The 24,052-nt window shown below is 43.4% G+C and overlaps 1 protein-coding gene across 1 annotated transcript in view; it reads left to right on the top strand.

Moving 5' to 3' along the window:
- Positions 1-24,052, top strand: part of LOC106573589 (neurobeachin-like protein 2) — a 138,038-nt gene that overhangs the window by 31,055 nt on the left and 82,931 nt on the right. The window contains exons 2-12 of the mRNA XM_082968540.1: positions 4,461-4,549; positions 10,761-11,246; positions 11,889-11,970; positions 12,998-13,122; positions 13,642-13,724; positions 16,783-16,868; positions 17,091-17,303; positions 18,929-19,025; positions 21,442-21,548; positions 22,359-22,451; positions 23,581-23,664. Of these exons, the coding sequence (XP_082824666.1) occupies positions 4,461-4,549; positions 10,761-11,246; positions 11,889-11,970; positions 12,998-13,122; positions 13,642-13,724; positions 16,783-16,868; positions 17,091-17,303; positions 18,929-19,025; positions 21,442-21,548; positions 22,359-22,451; positions 23,581-23,664 (1,545 nt within the window). The remainder of the gene's footprint in view (positions 1-4,460; positions 4,550-10,760; positions 11,247-11,888; positions 11,971-12,997; positions 13,123-13,641; positions 13,725-16,782; positions 16,869-17,090; positions 17,304-18,928; positions 19,026-21,441; positions 21,549-22,358; positions 22,452-23,580; positions 23,665-24,052) is intronic.

The raw sequence follows: 24,052 nt of genomic DNA, 5'->3' as shown, positions 1-24,052 counted from the left end.
AATAGTAGATAGTACTCAGTCTCTCTGTGGTGCTCTAGTTGTTTAGTGACATCAATAGTAGATGGTACTCAGTCTCTCTGTGGTGCTAGTGTTGTTTAGTGACATCAATAGTAGATGGTACTCAGTCTCTCTGTGGTGCTAGTGTTATTTAGTGACATCAATAGTAGATGTTTAGTGACATCAATAGTAGATAGTACTCAGTCTCTCTGTGGTGCTCTAGTTGTTTAGTGACATCAATAGTAGATAGTACTCAGTCTCTCTGTGGTGCTAGTGTTGTTTAGTGACATCAATAGTAGATAGTACTCAGTCTCTCTGTGGTGCTCTAGTTGTTTAGTGACATCAATAGTAGATAGTACTCAGTCTCTCTGTGGTGCTCTAGTTGTTTAGTGACATCAATAGTAGATAGTACTCAGTCTCTCTGTGGTGCTAGTGTTGTTTAGTGACATCAATAGTAGATAGTACTCAGTCTCTCTGTGGTGCTAGTGTTGTTTAGTGACATCAATAGTAGATAGTACTCAGTCTCTCTGTGGTGCTAGTGTTGTTTAGTGACATCAATAGTAGATAGTACTCAGTCTCTCTGTGGTGCTAGTGTTGTTTAGTGACATCAATAGTAGATAGTACTCAGTCTCTCTGTGGTGCTCTAGTTGTTTAGTGACATCAATAGTAGATAGTACTCAGTCTCTCTGTGGTGCTAGTGTTGTTTAGTGACATCAATAGTAGATAGTACTCAGTCTCTCTGTGGTGCTAGTGTTGTTTAGTGACATCAATAGTAGATAGTACTCAGTCTCTCTGTGGTGCTAGTGTTGTTTAGTGACATCAATAGTAGATGGTACTCAGTCTCTCTGTGGTGCTCTAGTTGTTTAGTGACATCAATAGTAGATGGTACTCAGTCTCTCTGTGGTGCTAGTGTTGTTTAGTGACATCAATAGTAGATAGTACTCAGTCTCTCTGTGGTGCTCTAGTTGTTTAGAGACATCAATAGTAGATGGTACTCAGTCTATCTGTGGTGCTCTAGTTGTTTAGTGACATCAATAGTAGCCTGGGTTCCAGTCTGTTTCTGCTCTCTTGCCAACTCCTTGGCTTGACAATGACAGCAATGGAGTAGGAAAGAGCACAAACATATCTGGAACCAGGCTAGAAGAGGCTATGTGAGAGATGGGAACAGATCTGGGACCAGGCTAGACGAGGCTATGTGAGAGATGGGAACAGATCTGGGACCAGGCTAGACGAGGCTATGTGAGAGATGGAAACAGATCTGGGACCAGGCTAGATGAGGCTATGTGAGAGATGGAAACAGATCTGGGACCAGGCTAGACGAGGCTATGTGAGAGATGGAAACAGATCTGGGACAAGGCTAGACGAGGCTATGTGAGAGATGGAAACAGATCTGGGACCAGGCTAGATGAGGCTATGTGAGAGATGGAAACAGATCTGGGACCAGGCTAGACGAGGCTATGTGAGAGATGGAAACAGATCTGGGACCAGGCTAGACGAGGCTATGTGAGAGATGGAAACAGATCTGGGACAAGGCTAGACGAGGCTATGTGAGAGATGGAAACAGATCTGGGACAAGGCTAGACGAGGCTATGTGAGAGATGGAAACAGATCTGGGACCAGGCTAGACGAGGCTATGTGAGAGATGGAAACAGATCTGGGACCAGGCTAGACGAGGCTATGTGAGAGATGGAAACAGATCTGGGACCAGGCTAGATGAGGCTATGTGAGAGATGGGAACAGATCTGGGACCAGGCTAGACGAGGCTATGTGAGAGATGGGAACAGATCTGGGACCAGGCTAGACGAGGCTATGTGAGAGATGGAAACAGATCTGGGACCAGGCTAGACGAGGCTATGTGAGAGATGGGAAACATAGTGTGACTTGATAGGAGGAGAGTAGCAGGATATGATGAGGCAGATAAGAGCTGCGATATTGACAGAACCTACAGTAGAACTCTGTATAAATGTCCCTGTGTTATAGAACCTAGAGTAGAACTCTGTATAAATGTCCCTGTGTTATAGAACCTACAGTAGAACTCTGTATAAATGTCCCTGTGTTATAGAACCTACAGTAGAACTCTGTATAAATGTCCCTGTGTTATAGAACCTACAGTAGAACTCTGTATAAATGTCCCTGTGTTATAGAACCTACAGTAGAACTCTGTATAAATGTCCCTGTGTTATAGAGCCTACAGTAGAACTCTGTATAAATGTCCCTGTGTTATAGAGCCTACAGTAGAACTCTGTATAAATGTCCCTGTGTTATAGAACCTACAGTAGAACTCTGTATAAATGTCCCTGTGTTATAGAACCTACAGTAGAACTCTGTATAAATGTCCCTGTGTTATAGAACCTACAGTAGAACTCTGTATAAATGTCCCTGTGTTATAGAACCTACAGTAGAACTCTGTCAATGTCCCTGTGTTATAGAACCTACAGTAGAACTCTGTAAAAATGTCCCTGTGTTATAGAACCTACAGTAGAACTCTGTCAAAATGTCCCTGTGTTATAGAACCTACAGTAGAACTCTGTATAAATGTCCCTGTGTTATAGAACCTACAGTAGAACTCTGTATAAATGTCCCTGTGTTATAGAACCTACAGTAGAACTCTGTATAAATGTCCCTGTGTTATAGAACCTACAGTAGAACTCTGTATAAATGTCCCTGTGTTATAGAACCTACAGTAGAACTCTGTATAAATGTCCCTGTGTTATAGAACCTACAGTAGAACTCTGTATAAATGTCCCTGTGTTATAGAACCTACAGTAGAACTCTGTATAAATGTCCCTGTGTTATAGAACCTACAGTAGAACTCTGTCAATGTCCCTGTGTTATAGAACCTACAGTAGAACTCTGTAAAAATGTCCCTGTGTTATAGAACCTACAGTAGAACTCTGTCAAAATGTCCCTGTGTTATAGAACCTACAGTAGAACTCTGTATAAATGTCCCTGTGTTATAGAACCTACAGTAGAACTCTGTATAAATGTCCCTGTGTTATAGAACCTACAGTAGAACTCTGTATAAATGTCCCTGTGTTATAGAACCTACAGTAGAACTCTGTCAAAATGTCCCTGTGTTATAGAACCTACAGTAGAACTCTGTCAAAATGTCCCTGTGTTATAGAACCTACAGTAGAACTCTGTCAAAATGTCCCTGTGTTATAGAACCTACAGTAGAACTCTGTATAAATGTCCCTGTGTTATAGAACCTACAGTAGACCTCTGTCTAAATGTCCCTGTGTTATAGAACCTACAATAGAACTCTGTATAAATGTCCCTGTGTTATAGAACCTACAGTAGAACTCTGTATAAATGTCCCTGTGTTATAGAACCTACAGTAGAACTCTGTATAAATGTCCCTGTGTTATAGAACCTACAGTAGAACTCTGTAAAAATGTCCCTGTGTTATAGAACCTACAGTAGAACTCTGTATAAATGTCCCTGTGTTATAGAACCTACAGTAGAACTCTGTATAAATGTCCCTGTGTTATAGAACCTACAGTAGAACTCTGTATAAATGTCCCTGTGTTATAGAACCTACAGTAGAACTCTGTATAAATGTCCCTGTGTTATAGAACCTACAGTAGAACTCTGTATAAATGTCCCTGTGTTATAGAACCTACAGTAGAACTCTGTATAAATGTCCCTGTGTTATAGAGCCTACAGTAGAACTCTGTCAAAATGTCCCTGTGTTATAGAACCTACAGTAGAACTCTGTATAAATGTCCCTGTGTTATAGAACCTACAGTAGAACTCTGTATAAATGTCCCTGTGTTATAGAACCTACAGTAGAACTCTGTATAAATGTCCCTGTGCGATAGTTCAAGGCCTGTCACTCTGTCCCTTTCCATTTAAAGCACAGTATTTAATAGAGTTAAGGATGGACAAGTCGATTGATGATGAAAGAAAGTCACATTCTTTGAGCATAAGTCATGTACATGACTTAACCCATGTTTTATTTATTTGACCTATAAAGAAATGCATACTGTAGCCTGGTACTTTCGTGGTCGTGTTTTCAGCCATAGGCCTACTATTTAGAAAAAAGGCTTGAATGCATTATCTCATATGCTCCTGAATGTGCCATCACTTTCGTAAGGTTGCTGTAACTTCCTGTTGTAAAACAAGAGACGTCAGCCGCCTCAGGTTGTTGTTTAGAGTTTGAGCGCAACACACTGCATAAGGACAACCTGTGAGCACTGTGGTCAGAAAACAACAACCACAGGGCACAGTCCTTTTAACGCAATGTTAACGTGTACTGGTCCACGTGCACTGTACTTTTTCCATATTGTGTTTACTAGTTCTGCACGTGTGACTTCAGAATCAGAAAATGTTATTGCCATGCAACAAATGTTGCCAGGGATTTCCCTTGGTGTTGTACAGAGAAGCATCAATCCAGATCAGACTTGTGCCAGTATGACTGGAGACTCATCCTCTGTCTCTCTTCCCCTCCTCCCCTCCTGCAGAAAGATGAGGGCTGCCTGCAGCAGTGGCTGGAAGCGTTTGTGGCTTCCTTTGAGAAGCTTGTTGATGTGCAGTCACTGGATCCTCGCAGGTGAGTTGACTGATTGGCTCAAATGTATTTCCTACGTCCCAAATTGCAATCTATTCCCTATACTACTTTTGACCAGATTCTAGATCTGTAACAAGGGGAAAGTTCAGGGCACTGGTCGCAGGGTGTGCGACAAGCTGGCTGATACCTTGTCATCTTAAAGGCTTAAAAGTGGACCTGACCAATGAAATAGTTGTAAAAGTACTTCATTTTAAATAAACTGCAGACTTGGAAAGTAAATTCACATGGCTGGGGGCTAAAACAAATGTCTCTTCCACACAGTCAGGAAACGCCTTCAGGAAAACACAGGCCCTGATTACACATCGCAGGCACCCGTGCCAATTAGCCACACCCACCAATTAGGCAACATAATGAGCAACACTAAAACAACAGGACATGTTAGGAGATGAGCAACACTAAAACAACAGGACATGTTAGGAGATGAGCAACACTAAAACAACAGGACATGTTAGGAGATGAACAACACTAAAACAACAGGACATGTTAGGAGATTAGCAACACTAAAACAACAGGACATGTTAGGAGATGAGCAACACTAAAACAACAGGACATGTTAGGAGATTAGCAACACTAAAACAACAGGACATGTTAGGAGATGAGCAACACTAAAACAACAGGACATGTTAGGAGATGAGCAACACTAAAACAACAGGACATGTTAGGAGATGAGCAACACTAAAACAACAGGACATGTTAGGAGATGAGCAACACTAAAACAACAGGACATGTTAGGAGATGAGCAACACTAAAACAACAGGACATGTTAGGAGATGAGCAACACTAAAACAACAGGACATGTTAGGAGATGAGCAACACTAAAACAACAGGACATGTTAGGAGATGAGCAACACTAAAACAACAGGACATGTTAGGAGATGAGCAACACTAAAACAACAGGACATGTTAGGAGATGAGCAACACTAAAACAACAGGACATGTTAGGAGATGAGCAACACTAAAACAACAGGACATGTTAGGAGATGAGCAACACTAAATCAACAGGACATGTTAGGAGATGAGCAACACTAAATCAACAGGACATGTTAGGAGATGAGCAACACTAAAACAACAGGACATGTTAGGAGATGAGCAACACTAAAACAACAGGACATGTTAGGAGATGAGCAACACTAAAACAACAGAGACATGTTAGGAGATGAGCAACACTAAATCAACAGGACATGTTAGGAGATGAACAACACTAAAACAACAGGACATGTTAGGAGATTAGCAACACTAAAACAACAGGACATGTTAGGAGATTAGCAACACTAAAACAACAGGACATGTTAGGAGATGAGCAACACTAAAACAACAGGACATGTTAGGAGATGAGCAACACTAAAACAACAGGACATGTTAGGAGATGAGCAACACTAAAACAACAGGACATGTTAGGAGATGAGCAACACTAAAACAACAGGACATGTTAGGAGATGAGCAACACTAAAACAACAGGACATGTTAGGAGATGAGCAACACTAAAACAACAGGACATGTTAGGAGATGAGCAACACTAAAACAACAGGACATGTTAGGAGATGAGCAACACTAAATCAACAGGACATGTTAGGAGATGAGCAACACTAAATCAACAGGACATGTTAGGAGATGAGCAACACTAAATCAACAGGACATGTTAGGAGATGAGCAACACTAAATCAACAGGACATGTTAGGAGATGAGCAACACTAAAACAACAGGACATGTTAGGAGATGAGCAACACTAAAACAACAGGACATGTTAGGAGATGAGCAACACTAAAACAACAAGACATGTTAGGGGATGAGCAACACTAAATCAACAGGACATGTTAGGAGATGAGCAACACTAAAACAACAGGACATGTTAGGAGATTAGCAACACTAAAACAACAGGACATGTTAGGAGATGAGCAACACTAAAACAACAGGACATGTTAGGAGATTAGCAACACTAAAACAACAGGACATGTTAGGAGATGAGCAACACTAAAACAACAGGACATGTTAGGAGATGAGCAACACTAAAACAACAGGACATGTTAGGAGATGAGCAACACTAAAACAACAGGACATGTTAGGAGATGAGCAACACTAAAACAACAGGACATGTTAGGAGATGAGCAACACTAAAACAACAGGACATGTTAGGAGATGAGCAACACTAAAACAACAGGACATGTTAGGAGATGAGCAACACTAAAACAACAGGACATGTTAGGAGATGAGCAACACTAAAACAACAGGACATGTTAGGAGATGAACAACACTAAAACAACAGGACATGTTAGGAGATGAACAACACTAAAACAACAGGACATGTTAGGAGATGAGCAACACTAAAACAACAGGACATGTTAGGAGATGAACAACACTAAAACAACAGGACATGTTAGGAGATGAGCAACACTAAAACAACAGGACATGTTAGGAGATGAGCAACACTAAATCAACAGGACATGTTAGGAGATGAGCAACACTAAATCAACAGGACATGTTAGGAGATGAGCAACACTAAAACAACAGGACATGTTAGGAGATGAGCAACACTAAAACAACAGGACATGTTAGGAGATGAGCAACACTAAAACAACAGGACATGTTAGGAGATGAGCAACACTAAATCAACAGGACATGTTAGGAGATGAGCAACACTAAAACAACAGGACATGTTAGGAGATTAGCAACACTAAAACAACAGGACATGTTAGGAGATGAGCAACACTAAAACAACAGGACATGTTAGGAGATTAGCAACACTAAAACAACAGGACATGTTAGGAGATGAGCAACACTAAAACAACAGGACATGTTAGGAGATGAGCAACACTAAAACAACAGGACATGTTAGGAGATGAGCAACACTAAAACAACAGGACATGTTAGGAGATGAACAACACTAAAACAACAGGACATGTTAGGAGATGAGCAACACTAAAACAACAGGACATGTTAGGAGATGAACAACACTAAAACAACAGGACATGTTAGGAGATGAGCAACACTAAAACAACAGGACATGTTAGGAGATGAGCAACACTAAATCAACAGGACATGTTAGGAGATGAGCAACACTAAATCAACAGGACATGTTAGGAGATGAGCAACACTAAATCAACAGGACATGTTAGGAGATGAGCAACACTAAAACAACAGGACATGTTAGGAGATGAGCAACACTAAAACAACAGGACATGTTAGGAGATGAGCAACACTAAAACAACAGGACATGTTAGGAGATGAGCAACACTAAAACAACAGGACATGTTAGGAGATGAGCAACACTAAAACAACAGGACATGTTAGGAGATGAACAACACTAAAACAACAGGACATGGTAGGAGATGAACAACACTAAAACAACAGGACATGTTAGGAGATGAGCAACACTAAAACAACAGGACATGTTAGGAGATGAGCAACACTAAAACAACAGGACATGTTAGGAGATGAGCAACACTAAAACAACAGGACATGTTAGGAGATGAGCAACACTAAAACAACAGGACATGTTAGGAGATGAGCAACACTAAAACAACAGGACATGTTAGGAGATGAGCAACACTAAAACAACAGGACATGTTAGGAGATGAGCAACACTAAAACAACAGGACATGTTAGGAGATGAACAACACTAAAACAACAGGACATGTTAGGAGATGAGCAACACTAAAACAACAGGACATGTTAGGAGATGAGCAACACTAAAACAACAGGACATGTTAGGAGATGAACAACACTAAAACAACAGGACATGTTAGGAGATGAGCAACACTAAAACAACAGGACATGTTAGGAGATGAGCAACACTAAAACAACAGGACATGTTAGGAGATGAACAACACTAAAACAACAGGACATGTTAGGAGATGAACAACACTAAAACAACAGGACATGTTAGGAGATGAACAACACTAAAACAACAGGACATGTTAGGAGATGAGCAACACTAAAACAACAGGACATGTTAGGAGATGAACAACACTAAAACAACAGGACATGTTAGGAGATGAGCAACACTAAAACAACAGGACATGTTAGGAGATGAGCAACACTAAAACAACAGGACATGTTAGGAGATGAACAACACTAAAACAACAGGACATGTTAGGAGATGAACAACACTAAAACAACAGGACATGTTAGGAGATGAGCAACACTAAAACAACAGGACATGTTAGGAGATGAGCACACACACGGCTGAGGAGAGACAACACCCGGACATGTTAGGAGATGAACAACACTAAAACAACAGGACATGTTAGGAGATGACCCCCGGACAGAGGAGAGGCACCTAAAACAACAGGACATGTTAGGAGATGACCCCCGGACAGAGGGGCACCTAAAACAACAGGACATGTTAGGAGATGAGCAACACTAAAACAACAGGACATGTTAGGAGATGAGCACACACACGGCTGAGGAGAGAGCAACACCCGGACATGTTAGGAGATGAGCAACACTAAAACAACAGGACATGTTAGGAGATGAGCAACACTAAAACAACAGGACATGTTAGGAGATGAGCAACACTAAAACAACAGGACATGTTAGGAGATGAGCAACACTAAAACAACAGGACATGTTAGGAGATGAGCAACACTAAAACAACAGGACATGTTAGGAGATGAACAACACTAAAACAACAGGACATGTTAGGAGATGAGCAACACTAAAACAACAGGACATGTTAGGAGATGAACAACACTAAAACAACAGGACATGTTAGGAGATGAACAACACTAAAACAACAGGACATGTTAGGAGATGAACAACACTAAAACAACAGGACATGTTAGGAGATGAGCAACACTAAAACAACAGGACATGTTAGGAGATGAGCAACACTAAAACAACAGGACATGTTAGGAGATGAGCAACACTAAAACAACAGGACATGTTAGGAGATGAACAACACTAAAACAACAGGACATGTTAGGAGATGAACAACACTAAAACAACAGGACATGTTAGGAGATGAGCAACACTAAAACAACAGGACATGTTAGGAGATGAACAACACTAAAACAACAGGACATGTTAGGAGATGAGCAACACTAAAACAACAGGACATGTTAGGAGTTGATAGAAAGTACAGGTTGTCTATGAAATGGATGAGCTGAAATAGAAAATAAATAACATTACTTCACAGTCATCTACAGTTTCAAAATGTCAATAAAATATACATTTTGTCCATAGTGATGGGATGTCTTTCACAGATGGGATAACCTCATTGACATTTTGAAAGTAACATTGAAAGTGACATTGTTGTATGCTCGTCACATTATAGGAGCATTATTAGTGTGCAGGCAGGTTCTTTCTTTAATTCATCAATATGTTACCAAATCCCTGCTGAGGGAGAGATACTGTAGGCTACAGGTGGTTTGTGTCAGACTGAGTTGGATGAACTCTGACCTTATTACCAATCCAGAGGTGTAATTTTGACATGTTTATAGAGTACATAAGTAGTAAAACAGCACCATCCTCTATCTCATCTCTTCCTCTTCCCCTTCCCTTTCCCCTCCCTCTTTCCTCTCCCCTATCCTCCCCTTCCTCCCTCTCTCTTCCTCTTCCCTCTCCCCTTCCCTTCCCTCTTCTCCCCTTCCTCTTCCCTCTCCCTCTTCCCTCTCCCTCTTCTCCCCTTCCCTCTCCCTCTTCTCCCCTTCCCCTTCCCTCTCCCCTTCCCTCTCCCTCTTCTCCCCTTCCTCTTCCCTCTCCTCCCCCTCTCCCTCTTCCCTCTCCCTCTTCTCCCCTTCCTCTTCCCTCTTCTCCCCTTCCTCTTCCCTCTTCTCCCCTTCCTCTTCCCTCTTCTCCCCTTCCTCTTCCCTCTTCTCCCCTTCCTCTTCCCTCTTCTCCCCTTCCTCTTCCCTCTTCTCCCCTTCCTCTTCCCTCTCCTCCCCCTCTCCCTCTTCCCTCTCCCTCTTCTCCCCTTCCTCTTCCCTCTTCTCCCCTTCCTCTTCCCTCTTCTCCCCCTCTCCCTCTTCCCTCTCCCTCTTCTCCCCTTCCTCTTCCCTCTTCTCCCCTTCCTCTTCCCTCTCCTCCCCCTCTCCCTCTTCCCTCTCCCTCTTCTCCCCTTCCTCTTCCCTCTCCCTCTTCCCTCTCCCTCTTCTCCCCTTCCTCTTCCCTCTCCCTCTCCTCCCCCTCTCCCCTTCCTCTTCCCTCTCCTCCCCCTCTCCCCTTCCTCTTCCCCTCCCTCCTCCTACATTCTCAGGCTGGAGGACTATATTGCGGAGGTTCCTCTCGTACCCAGGGACGTACTGGTGTTCTTCAGTGACCAGCTATCGCACAGTGCCATTCACCTCTCTGGGGCCGACAGTAACAACAGCACCCTGCACCTCTCTGGGGCCGACAGTAACAGCAGCACCCTGCACCTTTCTGGGGGCGACAGTAACAACAGCACCCTGCACCTCTCTGGGGGCGACAGTAACAACAGCACCCTGCACCTCTCTGGGGGCGACAGTAACAACAGCACCCTGCACCTCTCTGGGGGCGACAGTAACAACAGCACCCTGCACCTCTCTGGGGGCGACAGTAACAACAGCACCCTGCACCTCTCTGGGGCCGACAGTAACAACAGCACCCTGCACCACTCTGGGGGCGACAGTAACAACAGCACCCTGCACCTCTCTGGGGGCGACAGTAACAACAGCACCCTGCACCCCCTGCTGCTTATCAAGTTCTTCATTATCGTCTGCAGGTAGACCTTATATGTTCTATGACCCTCAGTTCACCCCTTTGTTGAATAACTCTGCCCATCCTTTCTACCCATGACTGATGCTAGATAACAAGAAAAAATAAACTAGAAGCTGATGCTAGATAACAAGAACAAATAAACTAGAAGCTGATGCTAGATAACAAGAAAGAATAAACTAGAAGCTGATGCTAGATAACAAGAACGAATAAACTAGAAGCTGATGCTAGATAACAAGAAAGAATAAACTAGAAGCTGATGCTAGATAACAAGAAAGAATAAACCTAGAAGCTGATGCTAGATAACAAGAAAGAATAAACCTAGAAGCTGATGCTAGATAACAAGAAAGAATAAACCTAGAAGCTCATGCTAGATAACAAGAAAGAATAAACTAGAAGCTCATGCTAGATAACAAGAAAGAATAAACTAGAAGCTCATGCTAGATAACAAGAAAGAATAAACCTAGAAGCTCATGCTAGATAACAAGAAAGAATAAACCTAGAAGCTGATGCTAGATAACAAGAAAGAATAAACTAGAAGCTCATGCTAGATAACAAGAAAGAATAAACTAGAAGCTGATGCTAGATAACAGTGAGACCAGAGAAAGATTGGTGACAATTTAATGATCTGAGTCTCTCTGTTCTTCAGGAATATGGAAAACCTTGACCCAGAGAAGACACCAGGCTATGTCTTCGAGACCATTAAACTGTTAAACTTCTGCTTGACTCAGGTAAGACACAACCCGAGATGAACCTCATATACACACACACACACACACACACACACACACACACACACACACACACACACACACTTAAGCTACACATTAGTAATTTTCAACAATGGAGGATCTGCAAACTATACTATATCACTCATTCATACTCTAGATTAATATAGTGTCTATTGAGCCAGAATGATAATATACTGTCTATTGAGCCAGAATGATAATATACTGTCTATTGAGCCAGAATGATAATATACTGTCTATTGAGCTGGAATGATAATATACTGTCTATTGAGCCAGAATGATAATATACTGTCTATTGAGCTGGAATGATAATATACTGTCTATTGAGCCAGAACGATAATATACTGTCTATTGAGCCAGAATGATAATATACTGTCTATTGAGCCAGAATGATAATATAGTGTCTATTGAGCCAGAATGATAATATAGTGTCTATTGAGCCAGAATGATAATATACTGTCTATTGAGCCAGAATGATAATATACTGTCTATTGAGCCAGAGAATGCAGTGGAGATGAGAAGAATACTATCCTATAAATCCACATGACATTTTTCCAGCTAAAAGATGCAGAACTGCTTTCATGAGAATAGAGGAGTGGGTGTGCGGCTGACCTGTGTATTGTGATGTGGAATGTGTCTATATTGTCAGTATTGTTTGTGAAGAGTGTCATAAATAGGAATGTGTATTTAGAAGGGAAGAGTGTCAGGAATGTTTATTTAGTAAAAGTGTGTAGCTGTGTAGCTGCTATTATTTGCTCTGAGATGTCTTTGTGTCTTAAAAGCCTTCTCAAGGTCAAGTAAATGTGTGTGTGTGTGTGTGTGTGTGTGTGTGTGTGTGTGTGTGTGTGTGTGTGTGTGTGTGTGTGTGTGTGTGTGTGTGTGTGTGTGTGTGTGTGTGTGTGTGTGTGTGTGTGTGTGTGTGTGTGTGTGTGTGTGTGTGTGTGTGTGTGTGTGTGTGTGTGTGGTGTGTGTGTGGTGTGTGTGTGGTGTGTGTGTGTGTGTGTTTCAGCTGAAGAAGCAGCCTGCGGATCAGTCGTCCCTCCAGACAGTGATCCAGACAGTGATTCAGTATGGCCTAATGCTGTTGGAGAGTCTCTTTGACCCTTATAATACATGGAGGAGACGCCTGGCAGGGTGGGTGTGTGTGTGCGTGCGCACCCTACCCATGTTTTGAAGCTGGGTGGAGACTGCCTGTTGGACTGTGTGTGTTTTGAAGCTGGGTGGAGACTGCCCGTCGGACTGTGTCTTTTGAAGCTGGGTGGAGACCACCCGTTAGACTGTGTGTGTTTTGAAGCTGAGTGGAGACTGCCTGTTGGACTGTGTGTGTCAGTATGTCTGTGTCTTTGTGTGTGGTGAAGGACCATGTCGAGGGCAGACTGTATGAACCCAACCCTTAGAAATGACGAGGCCTTATCTCTGCTTGTTCATCTGTAGTGGATGACGGTGTTGCTGCAACAGCTCTTATCTCTGTCTCCTTAAGGGTGCATCCTAAATGGCACCCTATTCCCTATATAGTGCACTACTTTGGACCAGAGCCCTGTGGGGCACTACATGGGGAATAGGATGCTATTTGGCACAGAGGCCAAGTCTGTAGGCCTGCTGTAAATGTGTGTGTGTGTGTATGTGTGTGTGTGTATGTGTGTGTGTTTTTAGGGAGGAGGTGAGCATGGCGGAGAGGAGCAAGTATAAGTTCTCCCCTCTTCCTTTACCAGAGGAGCTGCCTGCTCTATTCCATGGTGAGGCACCGCACACTCACTCACACGCTCACTCACACGCTCACTCACACACTCACTCACTCACTCACTCACTCACACACTCACTCACTCACTCACTCACTCCAGGCCTCCCTCCTACACCACAGTAACTTCTCTCTTACAGCCTATGGTCCCAATTGTACTACTCCTTCCTCAAAACAGCTTCCACTGAGTCCCACTGTAGACTTCATTCAGCACCCGTCTATTAATATATACCTCTGTGTATATATAACTACTTCTATTCATATATACCTCTGTATATATAACTACTTCTATTAATATATACCTCTGTGTATATATAACTACTTCTATTAATATATACCTCTGTGTATATATAACTACTTCTATTAATATATACCTCTGTGTATATATAACTACTTCTATTCATATATACCTCTGTATATATAACTACTTCTATTAATATATACCTCTGTGTATATATAACTACTTCTATTAATATATACCTCTGTGTATATATAACTACTTCTATTAATATTTACCTCTGTATATATAACTACTTCTATTAATATATAGCTCTGTATATATAACTACTTCTATTAATATATAGCTCTGTATATATAACTACTTCTATTCATATATATCTCTGTATATATAACTACTTCTATTCATATATACCTCTGTGTATATATAACTACTTCTATTCATATATACCTCTGTGTATATATAACTACTTCTATTCATATATACCTCTGTGTGTATATATAACTAATTCTATTAATATATACCTCTGTGTATATATATAACTACTTCTATTAATATTTACCTCTGTGTATATATAACTACTTCTATTAATATTTACCTCTGTGTATATATAACTACTTCTATTAATATATAGCTCTGTATATATAACTACTTCTATTAATATTTACCTCTGTGTATATATAACTACTTCTATTCATATATACCTCTGTATATATAACTACTTCTATTAATATATACCTCTGTATATATAACTACTTCTATTAATATATACCTCTGTGTGTATATATAACTACTTCTATTAATATATACCTCTGTGTGTATATATAACTACTTCTATTAATATATACCTCTGTGTGTATATATAACTAATTCTATTAATATATACCTCTGTGTGTATATATAACTACTTCTATTAATATTTACCTCTGTGTATATATAACTACTTTTATTAATATTTACCTCTGTGTATATATAACTACTTCTATTAATATTTACCTCTGTGTATATATAACTACTTCTATTAATATTTACCTCTGTGTATATATAACTACTTCTATTAATATATAGCTCTGTATATATAACTACTTCTATTAATATATAGCTCTGTATATATAACTACTTCTATTAATATATACCTCTGTATATATAACTACTCAGACTACCTTTATACTAGCCTGTTCTCCTGTTCCAGTAATATACAGCTTTCCATTAGGCTGCTCAAAATGTACTTTTCTCCCTTTTGGAGAAACACAGTGGGCAAGAGTCCGGTCGATATGTTCTGTCTTGATCTAAAGTTAATTATGTTATTTTCTAATTAGCAGTGTTCTCTCACTGGGATCTTAGTTTATTAAACACTTCTATTGCTAGTGTCCTTTGATTAGCACAATGCTAATCTCTAAACCATGTTGGAAACCTGTCTGGACAAGTTGAGTCTGTAGATTACAGAAAGCTCAACATGACTGTTAACACCATGCTATTGAGAGAGGGAAGTGGTTGAGCTGCATCCCAGCTGGCACCGTATTCCCTATATAGTGCATTGCTTTTGACCAGAGCCCAGTGGGCTCAGCCTCTGGTGTGTATAATACTGCTAGCTGATGTTGGACCTATTACTAAGACTTATGGGATCTCCATTGTCTTGATACATAACCTTGCCTAACGAGGGCTCAACCCACATCCTGCTATTTCTCAATGCTGTCCCAGTGTGCCTTGGATTTCCACATCTCTTTATGACATCACAGTATACTGGCTGTGCATACTGTCTTGTACAATGTATTGCCATTAGCCTGGTCCCAGATCTGTTTTCTCCTTCTGTAGCCTGATTCCAGATCTGTTGTCTCCTTCTGTAGCCTGGTCCCAGATCTGTTTTCTCCTTCTGTAGCCTGATTCCAGATCTATTGTCTCCTTCTGTAGCCTGGTCCCAGATCTGTTTTCTCCTTCTGTAGCCTGATTCCAGATCTGTTGTCTCCTTCTGTAGCCTGGTTCCAGATCTATTGTCTCCTTCTGTAGCCTGGTCCCAGATCTGTTGTCTCCTTCTGTAGCCTGGTTCCAGATCTATTGTCTCCTTCTATAGCCTGGTCCCAGATCTGTTGTCTCCTTCTGTAGCCTGGTTCCAGATCTGTTGTCTCCTTCTATAGCCTGGTCCCAGATCTGTTGTCTCCTTCTGTAGCCTGGTCCCAGATCTGTTGTCTCCTTCTGTAGCCTGTCACTTTCTGTAGCCTGGTCCCAGGTCTGTTGTCTCCTTCTGTAGCCTGGTTCCAGATCTATTGTCTCCTTCTGTAGCCTGGTCCCAGGTCTGTTGTCTCCTTCCGTAGCCTTGTCCCAGGTCTGTTGTCTCCTTCCGTAGCCTTGTCCCAGGTCTGTTGTCTGTTGTCTTCTTCCGTAGCCTGGTCCCAGGTCTGTTGTCTTCTTCTGTAGCCTTGTCCCAGATCTGTTGTCTCCTTCTGTAGCCTGGTCCCAGGTCTGTTGTCTCCTTCTGTAGCCTGGTCCCAGGTCTGTTGTCTCCTTCTGTAGCCTGGTCCCAGGTCTGTTGTCTCCTTCTGTAGCCTGGTCCCAGATCTGGTGTCTCCTTCTGTAGCCTGGTCCCAGATCTGGTGTCTCCTTCTATCACCTGGTCCCAGATCTGTAAGTGCTCTTGTCAACTCCATTGCTCATTGTCAAGCCAGACCTTTTGGTATGACAGTGAGCGACAAGGAGTTGGCATGATGGTACAGACTGACGCTCAGGATATGTTGCCATGTCATCAAAACACCAACCATCAATATGTGGTTCACAGACAGCCTGTCAAAACAACAACCATTAATGTGTCGTTGGTTCACAGACAGCCTGCAGGACAGCCGGCAGATCCCAGAGGTCCTCACTCTCCGATTGGTCCATCTCCAAGGGGCGGTCATAAGTGGCAGCAAGGTAAAGCACTCCTACTGTACCTCTCTTCAGAATTGTGTGTGTGTGTGTGTGTGTGTGTGTGTGTGTGTGTGTGTGTGTGTGTGTGTGTGTGTGTGTGTGTGTGTGTGTGTGTGTGTGTGTGTGTGTGTGTGTGTGTGTGTGTGTGTGTGTGTGTGTGTGTGTGTGTGTGTGTGTGTGTGTGTGTGTGTGTTAACTCGTATGTACTGTATCTATGCATTCCAGAAGAATGGCCTGCTCTCCATCACCCTGCAGTCTGTGGAGGACCTTCTTTCTGTACTCCGAGCCTGGTGCCTCCGGACCTCCTCTAACCCCAAGGACCCCACGCTGCTACGGCTGACCCTGCAGTGCCTGACTGCAATGGTGCATATCCTCCACTCCAGTAGTCCTGCAGAGCGCCGGCTGGAGATCAGGACCGTGTTGGATGGCTACTTCCAGGTAGTAGCAACAGCAGTAGGAGAAGTAGTGGCAGCAGTAGGAGAAGTAGTAGCAGCAGTAGGAGAAGTAGTAGCAGGAGAAGTAGTAGCAGCAGTAGGAGAAGTAGTAGCAGCAGTAGGAGAAGTAGTAGCAGCAGTAGGAGAAGTAGTAGGAGAAGTAGTAGCAGCAGTAGGAGAAGTAGTAGCAGCAGTAGGAGAAGTAGTAGCAGCAGTAGGAGAAGTAGTAGCAGCAGTAGGAGAAGCAGTAGGAGCAGTAGGAGAAGTAGTAGCAGCAGTAGGAGAAGTAGTAGCAGCAGCAGTAGGAGAAGTAGTAGCAGCAGTAGGAGAAGCAGTAGCAGCAGTAGGAGAAGTAGTAGCAGCAGTAGGAGAAGTAGTAGCAGCAGTAGGAGAAGTAGTAGCAGCAGTAGGAGAAGTAGTAGCAGCAGTAGGAGAAGCAGTAGGAGCAGTAGTAGCAGCAGTAGGAGAAGCAGTAGCAGCAGTAGGAGAAGCAGTAGCAGCAGTAGGAGAAGCAGTAGCAGCAGTAGGAGAAGCAGTAGTAGAAGTAGGAGAAGCAGTAGTAGAAGTAGGAGAAGCAGTAGTAGAAGCAGTAGGAGAAGCAGTAGGAGAAGCAGTAGCAGCAGTAGGAGAAGTAGGAGAAGCAGTAGGAGAAGCAGTAGCAGCAGTAGGAGAAGCAGTAGCAGCAGTAGGAGAAGCAGTAGGAGAAGCAGTAGAAGCAGTAGCAGCAGTAGGAGAAGCAGTAGGAGAAGCAGTAGGAGAAGCAGTAGCAGCAGTAGGAGAAGTAGTAGCAGCAGTAGGAGAAGCAGTAGCAGCAGTAGGAGAAGCAGTAGCAGCAGTAGGAGAAGCAGTAGCAGCAGTAGGAGAAGCAGTAGGAGAAGCAGTAGGAGAAGCAGTAGGAGAAGCAGTAGGAGAAGCAGTAGCAGCAGTAGGAGAAGCAGTAGCAGCAGTAGGAGAAGCAGTAGGAGAAGCAGTAGCAGCAGTAGGAGAAGCAGTAGCAGCAGTAGCAGCAGTAGGAGAAGCAGTAGGAGAAGCAGTAGCAGCAGTAGGAGAAGTAGTAGCAGCAGTAGGAGAGGCAGTAGCAGCAGTAGGAGAGGCAGTAGCAGAAGTAGTAGCAGCAGTAGAATAAGTAGTAGCAGCAGTAGGAGAAGCAGTAGCAGCAGTAGGAGAAGCAGTAGCAGCAGTAGCAGCAGTAGGAGAAGCAGTAGCAGCAGTAGGAGAAGCAGTAGCAGCAGTAGGAGAAGCAGTAGGAGAAGCAGTAGCAGCAGTAGGAGAAGTAGTAGCAGCAGTAGGAGAGGCAGTAGCAGCAGTAGTAGCAGTAGGAGAAGTAGTAGCAGCAGTAGGAGAAGCAGTAGCAGCAGTAGGAGAAGTAGTAGCAGCAGTAGGAGAAGTAGTAAGCGAAGTAGGAGAAGCAGTAGCAGCAGTAGGAGGAGTAGGAGAAGTAGCAGTAGCAGAAGCAGGAGCAGTGGTAGTAGCAGCAGTGGCTGTAGTAGGTTGATCTTGATGGGACAACTGTTAAGAATCTGCTCTTTTCTATCAATTGAAGCTTGGTTTGGTGGAGGGTAGGAGTGTGGTTAGCACGGCATTAGTGTTTTGGTAATGGAGGTATGCAACTGTTTCTGATACTTCCAGGTCCTGAACTGGAACCGGCCTCCAGGGTTAGGGAACGAGCAGGGGGACGGGCAGAGCTGGGAGGAACACCTCATCACTCTCCAGAGTCACATGCTGAGTAAGAGGCCTCATCCAAAACACACTCCCCAAATATTAGTCTGGTCCCACTAATGTTTGTGCCATCATGCCCCATATGGAAAACAACCATGAAAAACAAATGACAATCTTGTATGGCAGAAGAAGATTATTAGTACAGAAATCTAATAAGTAACTGGTAAGATTTAGTATGTTTTGCCTTATATGGACAAAAGTATGTGGACCCCTTCAAATTAGTGGATTAGGTTATTTCAGCCACAAACCCAGATTCGCTGACAGGTGTATAAAACCGAGCACACAGCCATGCAATCTCCATACACAATCATCTAGAATGTCATTGTATGCTGTAGCGTTAAGATTTCCTTTCACTGGAACTAAGGAGCAGTGAACTAAGGAGCCTGAACCATGAAAAACAGCCTCAGACCATTATTCCTCCTCCACCAAACTTTACAGTTGGTTCTGTAGGGTTCCCCTGGCATCCAACAAATCCAGATTCATCGATCGGACTGCCAGATGGTGAAGAGTGATTCATTACTCCAGAGAATGCGTTTTCACTGCTCCAGAGTCCAATGGTGGCGAGCTTTACACCACTCCAGCCGACGCTTGGCATTGCACATGGTGATCTTAGGCTTATGTACGGCTGCTCGGCCATGGAGACCCATTTCATGATGAACAGTTCTTGTGCTGACTTTGCATGCAGAGGCAGTTTGGAACTCGGTAGTAAGTGTTTCAACCGAGGACAGACGATTTTTACACGCTGTGCACTTCAGCGGTCCTGTTCTGTGAGCTTATGTGTCCTACCATTTCATGGTAGATTGTTGCTCCTAAACATTTGCACTTCACAATAACAGCACTTACATTTGACCAGGGCAGCTCTAGCAGGGCAGACATTTTTTGGAAAGGTGGCATCCTATGACAGTGCCACGTTGAAAGCAACTAAGCTCTTCAGTAAGGCCATTCTACTGTCAGAACAACAGATTTTTACCTTGTCAGCTCAGGGATTCGATCTTGCAACCTTTCAGTTACTAGTCCAACGCTAACCACTAGGCTACCTGCCGCCTATGGAGATTCCATAGCTGTGTGCTCGATGTTATTCACCTGTCAGCAACGGGTGTGGCTGAAATAGCCGAATCCACTAATTTGAAGGGGTGTCCACATACTTTTGTATATATAGGGCATATGCCTTATATGACATAAACAATTCATTATATGATTGTGGTGAATTTCCTATGTAGATAGGAATTCTAAGAGTGATCTAAGAACATTATAAGAAAATGTATGTTCTGACATTGTAACCTCTACAAAAGAAATGCTTTCCTTATAGCTTGTTTTTATAAGTCAACATGCGTATAAAAAAAACATGAAAGTTACTATAAGAAAAAAAACATTTGTATATACATTTTCACGTATGAGTTTTCATGTTTCTGTTGGGCAGCACCTCCTACTGGACAGTTGATCTATCTACACCTATGCCTTTGGTCTCTCATCCAGGGTTTTAACCAAGCCCAGCTTTGATATTTGTCACTGACTACTACCAATGTGCTATCATGAGAATGATTGTTGAGGGATCGCTACTCAATAACAAAATAGATTCACTGCTGTTATTGAAGTCATTCCTACTCCTCTTCCTCATCCTCTCCTTATTCTTCCCCTCTTTCTCCCCTCCTCCTTTCCTCCCCTCTTCCTCTTCCTCATCCTCCTCTTCCTCATCCTCCTCCTCTCCTTGTTCTTTCCCTCTTTCTCCCCCTCCTCCTCTGCTCTCCTCCCCCTTATCTCTTCCTTCTTTCCTCCCCTCCTCATCGTCCTCATCCTCCTCTTCCTCTCCTCTCCTCTTTTCCTCTTCCTCTTCCTCCTCCTGCTTGCGGTGGACTTTTCTTCTTTCTTCAGTAAGTGTGACGGTGCATGACGTCAGACAGTGGTATGCAAGGCCTTTGAAATGTGTATGTGAGACCTCAGAAGGCTTAGCTGACATGTCCCCCTTATGTTTTAATATAATACATGCAGAATATCTGTTGTCTAATTGTTAACCACCCATATCAGTCAGCTGATGTGACATCTGCTGATGTAAAAAGGGCTTTATAAATACATTTGATTGATTGAGATATTACAAGAATCTTCTATGAATCTTAGATGTGTATTTGCTGCAATATGTATTACTTCCAGGTATAACATACAGGAATCTTGTCTTTTATATCTGTTCCATATGGGGCCAACTTCATTTGCTGTCCTTCTCAAGTCAAACATGGCATGATAATGAGTGACAGGGAGTTGGCATGATAGCACCAACAGACTGTCCCCCAGACTGTCCCTCAGTCAAAACAGGAGACATCTCTCTTCTATATGAAGGTTTATCTCTGAAGGCCAGGTACTTATTATTGTTGTAAATGTGACAAGTTATTTATGTTGTTGTTGATGAGGAGTCGTATTGTCCTCAACAGCTTCGGTGCCTGAGATCCTGCAGTGTTCAGACAGGCCGGTGCTGCAGGCCATCTTCCTCAACAACAACTGCTTCGAACACATCCTCCGACTCATCCAGAACAGCAAGGTCTGTCTGTCTGTCTGTCTGTCTGTCTGTCTGTCTGTCTGTCTGTCTGTCTGTCTGTCTGTCTGTCTGTCTGTCTGTCTGTCTGTCTGTCTGTCTGTCTGTCTGTCTGTCTGTCTGTCTGTCTGTCTCTCTGTCTCTCTGTCTGTCTGTCTGTCTGTCTGTCTGTCTGTCCATCCATCTCTCTCTCTGTCCATCCATCTCTCTCTGTCCATCCATCTCTCTCTCTGTCCATCCATCTCTCTCTGTCCATCCATGTCTCTGTCTGTCCGTCCATCTCTCTGTCTGTCGATCTGTCTGTTCGTCTGTTCGTCTGTCTGTCTGTCTGTCTGTCCGTCCGTCCGTCCGTCCGTCTGTCCGTCCGTCCGTCTGTCTGTCCGTCTGTCCATCCATCATGCAGCAGGTGTGTTCTTCCTGCAGCAGGTGTGTTCTTCCTGCAGCAGGTGTGTTCTTCCTGCAGCAGGTGTGTTCTTCCTGCAGCAGGTGTGTTCTTCCTGCAGCAGGTGTGTTCTTCCTGCAGCAGGTGTGTTCTTCCTGCAGCAGGTGTGTTCTTCCTGCAGCAGGTGTGTTCTTCCTGCAGCAGGTGTGTTCTTCCTGCAGCAGGTGTGTTCTTCCTGCAGCAGGTGTGTTCTTCCTGCAGCAGGTGTGTTCTTCCTGCAGCAGGTGTGTTCTTCCTGCTGCAGGTGTGTTCTTCCTGCAGCAGGTGCTGCCACAGTGGAGAACCAAACATGGTCCTCTCTGAGTTGACATTGTCTCTGTCTGTCTGTCCGTCTGTCTGTCCGTTTGTGTGTCCGTCTGTGTCCTGTCCTGTAGCTCTATCACAGTAAGAGGTGTAGGTCGGAGCGTGATGGGGTGTGTGACCTCAACACACGTTTGCTCACGGACACAGAGGTGGAAGTGGACCAGGTACTTTCCCTCCATGATCATGTTGAAATAGGTCTGACTGTCAGCAGAAAACTCAGCCTCTTCTCTCTCTTGCTCTCCTCCTCTCTTTATCTCTCTCTGTCTTTATCTCTCTCTTTCACTCTCATGCTTTCTCCTCCCCCTCCTCTCCTCCCTTCTCACCTCCCCCTCCCACCTCATAGTCTATAGCTACGTAGTATAATTGCACTACCTGCATAATTTACAAACGAGGGCGACTGGCCAGACTTCCTGGTGAAAAGGCTTCCTGTTTAAAGAGCTCAGAGAGATGAAGGGTAGGATGATCTGTGTACTAGACTAGTAGCTCTCTCTTCTTTTTGTTGTTGACAATTAGTTTGTTTTTCTACAGAACTCAGTTTGGTATACAGCCCCCCCACCCCCCAAATCCACATACATTCATTCTCACAGAGGGATCCAGGAACACAACACTGAGTCCAAAACAAACTGACACAAAACAGACACTAACATTCTCTAAGATGGTCCACATACGCTTTCCAGATTCTGTCAAATATGTCTGCTTTTAGAATATAACGAGTGTAATGGTGTGTAGCTAGATGGTTCAGTCGTCCAGTGTGTTGTTGTGGGTGGATATGAGCCTCCCTCTCTCTCTTCTTACACACTATATTCTCTAATAGAGGCTGAGTGTCCTGCTGTCATCAGTAGGTCAGATGAGGTGTCTGTGTGTCTGTGTGTGTGTCTGTGCTCATCTCTCCAAGCATGTATCACCTCACTGTCTCAAGGCTCCTGTTGGGATCTTCCTCCTCCTGCATGTCTGCCGGTTTGGTATCTTTCACAATGATTTATGGTTGTAGATGTGTGATGGAATCTGTGTCCTATGCAGCGCTCGGTTATTGTGGAACAATGGGTTTTGCTTGTGTGTCACATAATTTTTTGTGGCAGAAGACTTTTACAATCGTATTAGTTGTGTGATGGTTTGGGTTCTGCATGTCAACACCTGTCAGTAATTGGCCCAGTTGTTATGGTAACTTCTGTCTTTTCCCTGTGTGTGTTTTCATGTATATATGTCCCCTTGAGTTGGTGTGGGGTGTCACCTGTACATACAGTATGTTAAGTCTGCGGTGTCACATCTTATTATGTCCCCCTGACTGTGTAGGTTTTGGAGAAAGGTTCCGACTGCATCACAGTCCATGCCCTCGGAGTCCTCACATCCATCATGAGTAACTCCCCTTCTGCCAAGGTAAGGATTTCTACAACTAGTGTGGTCCTCTGGGTATTGAACCCTAGTCATCCGGACTACATTAGCCCTCCCAGTTGAACCCTAGTCATCCGGACTACATTAGCCCTCCCGGTTGAACCCTAGTCATCCGGACTACATTAGCCCTCCCGGTTGAACCCTAGTCATCCAGACTACATTAGCCCTCCCGGTTGAACCCTAGTCATCCAGACTACATTAGCCCTCCCGGTTGAACCCTAGTCATCCAGACTACATTAGCCCTCCCGGTTGAACCCTAGTCATCCGGACTACATTAGCCCTCCCGGTTGAACCCTAGTCATCCGGACTACATTAGCCCTCCCAGTTGAACCCTAGTCATCCGGACTACATTAGCCCTCCCAGTTGAACCCTA

Source organism: Salmo salar, chromosome 02 (assembly GCF_965601325.2).
Source record: "Salmo salar chromosome 02, fSalSal1, whole genome shotgun sequence".
NCBI classification, from domain to species: domain Eukaryota; kingdom Metazoa; phylum Chordata; class Actinopteri; order Salmoniformes; family Salmonidae; genus Salmo; species Salmo salar.
Note: the sequence above shows the minus strand (reverse complement) of the source record. Positions and strands in the feature narration are given on the sequence as shown.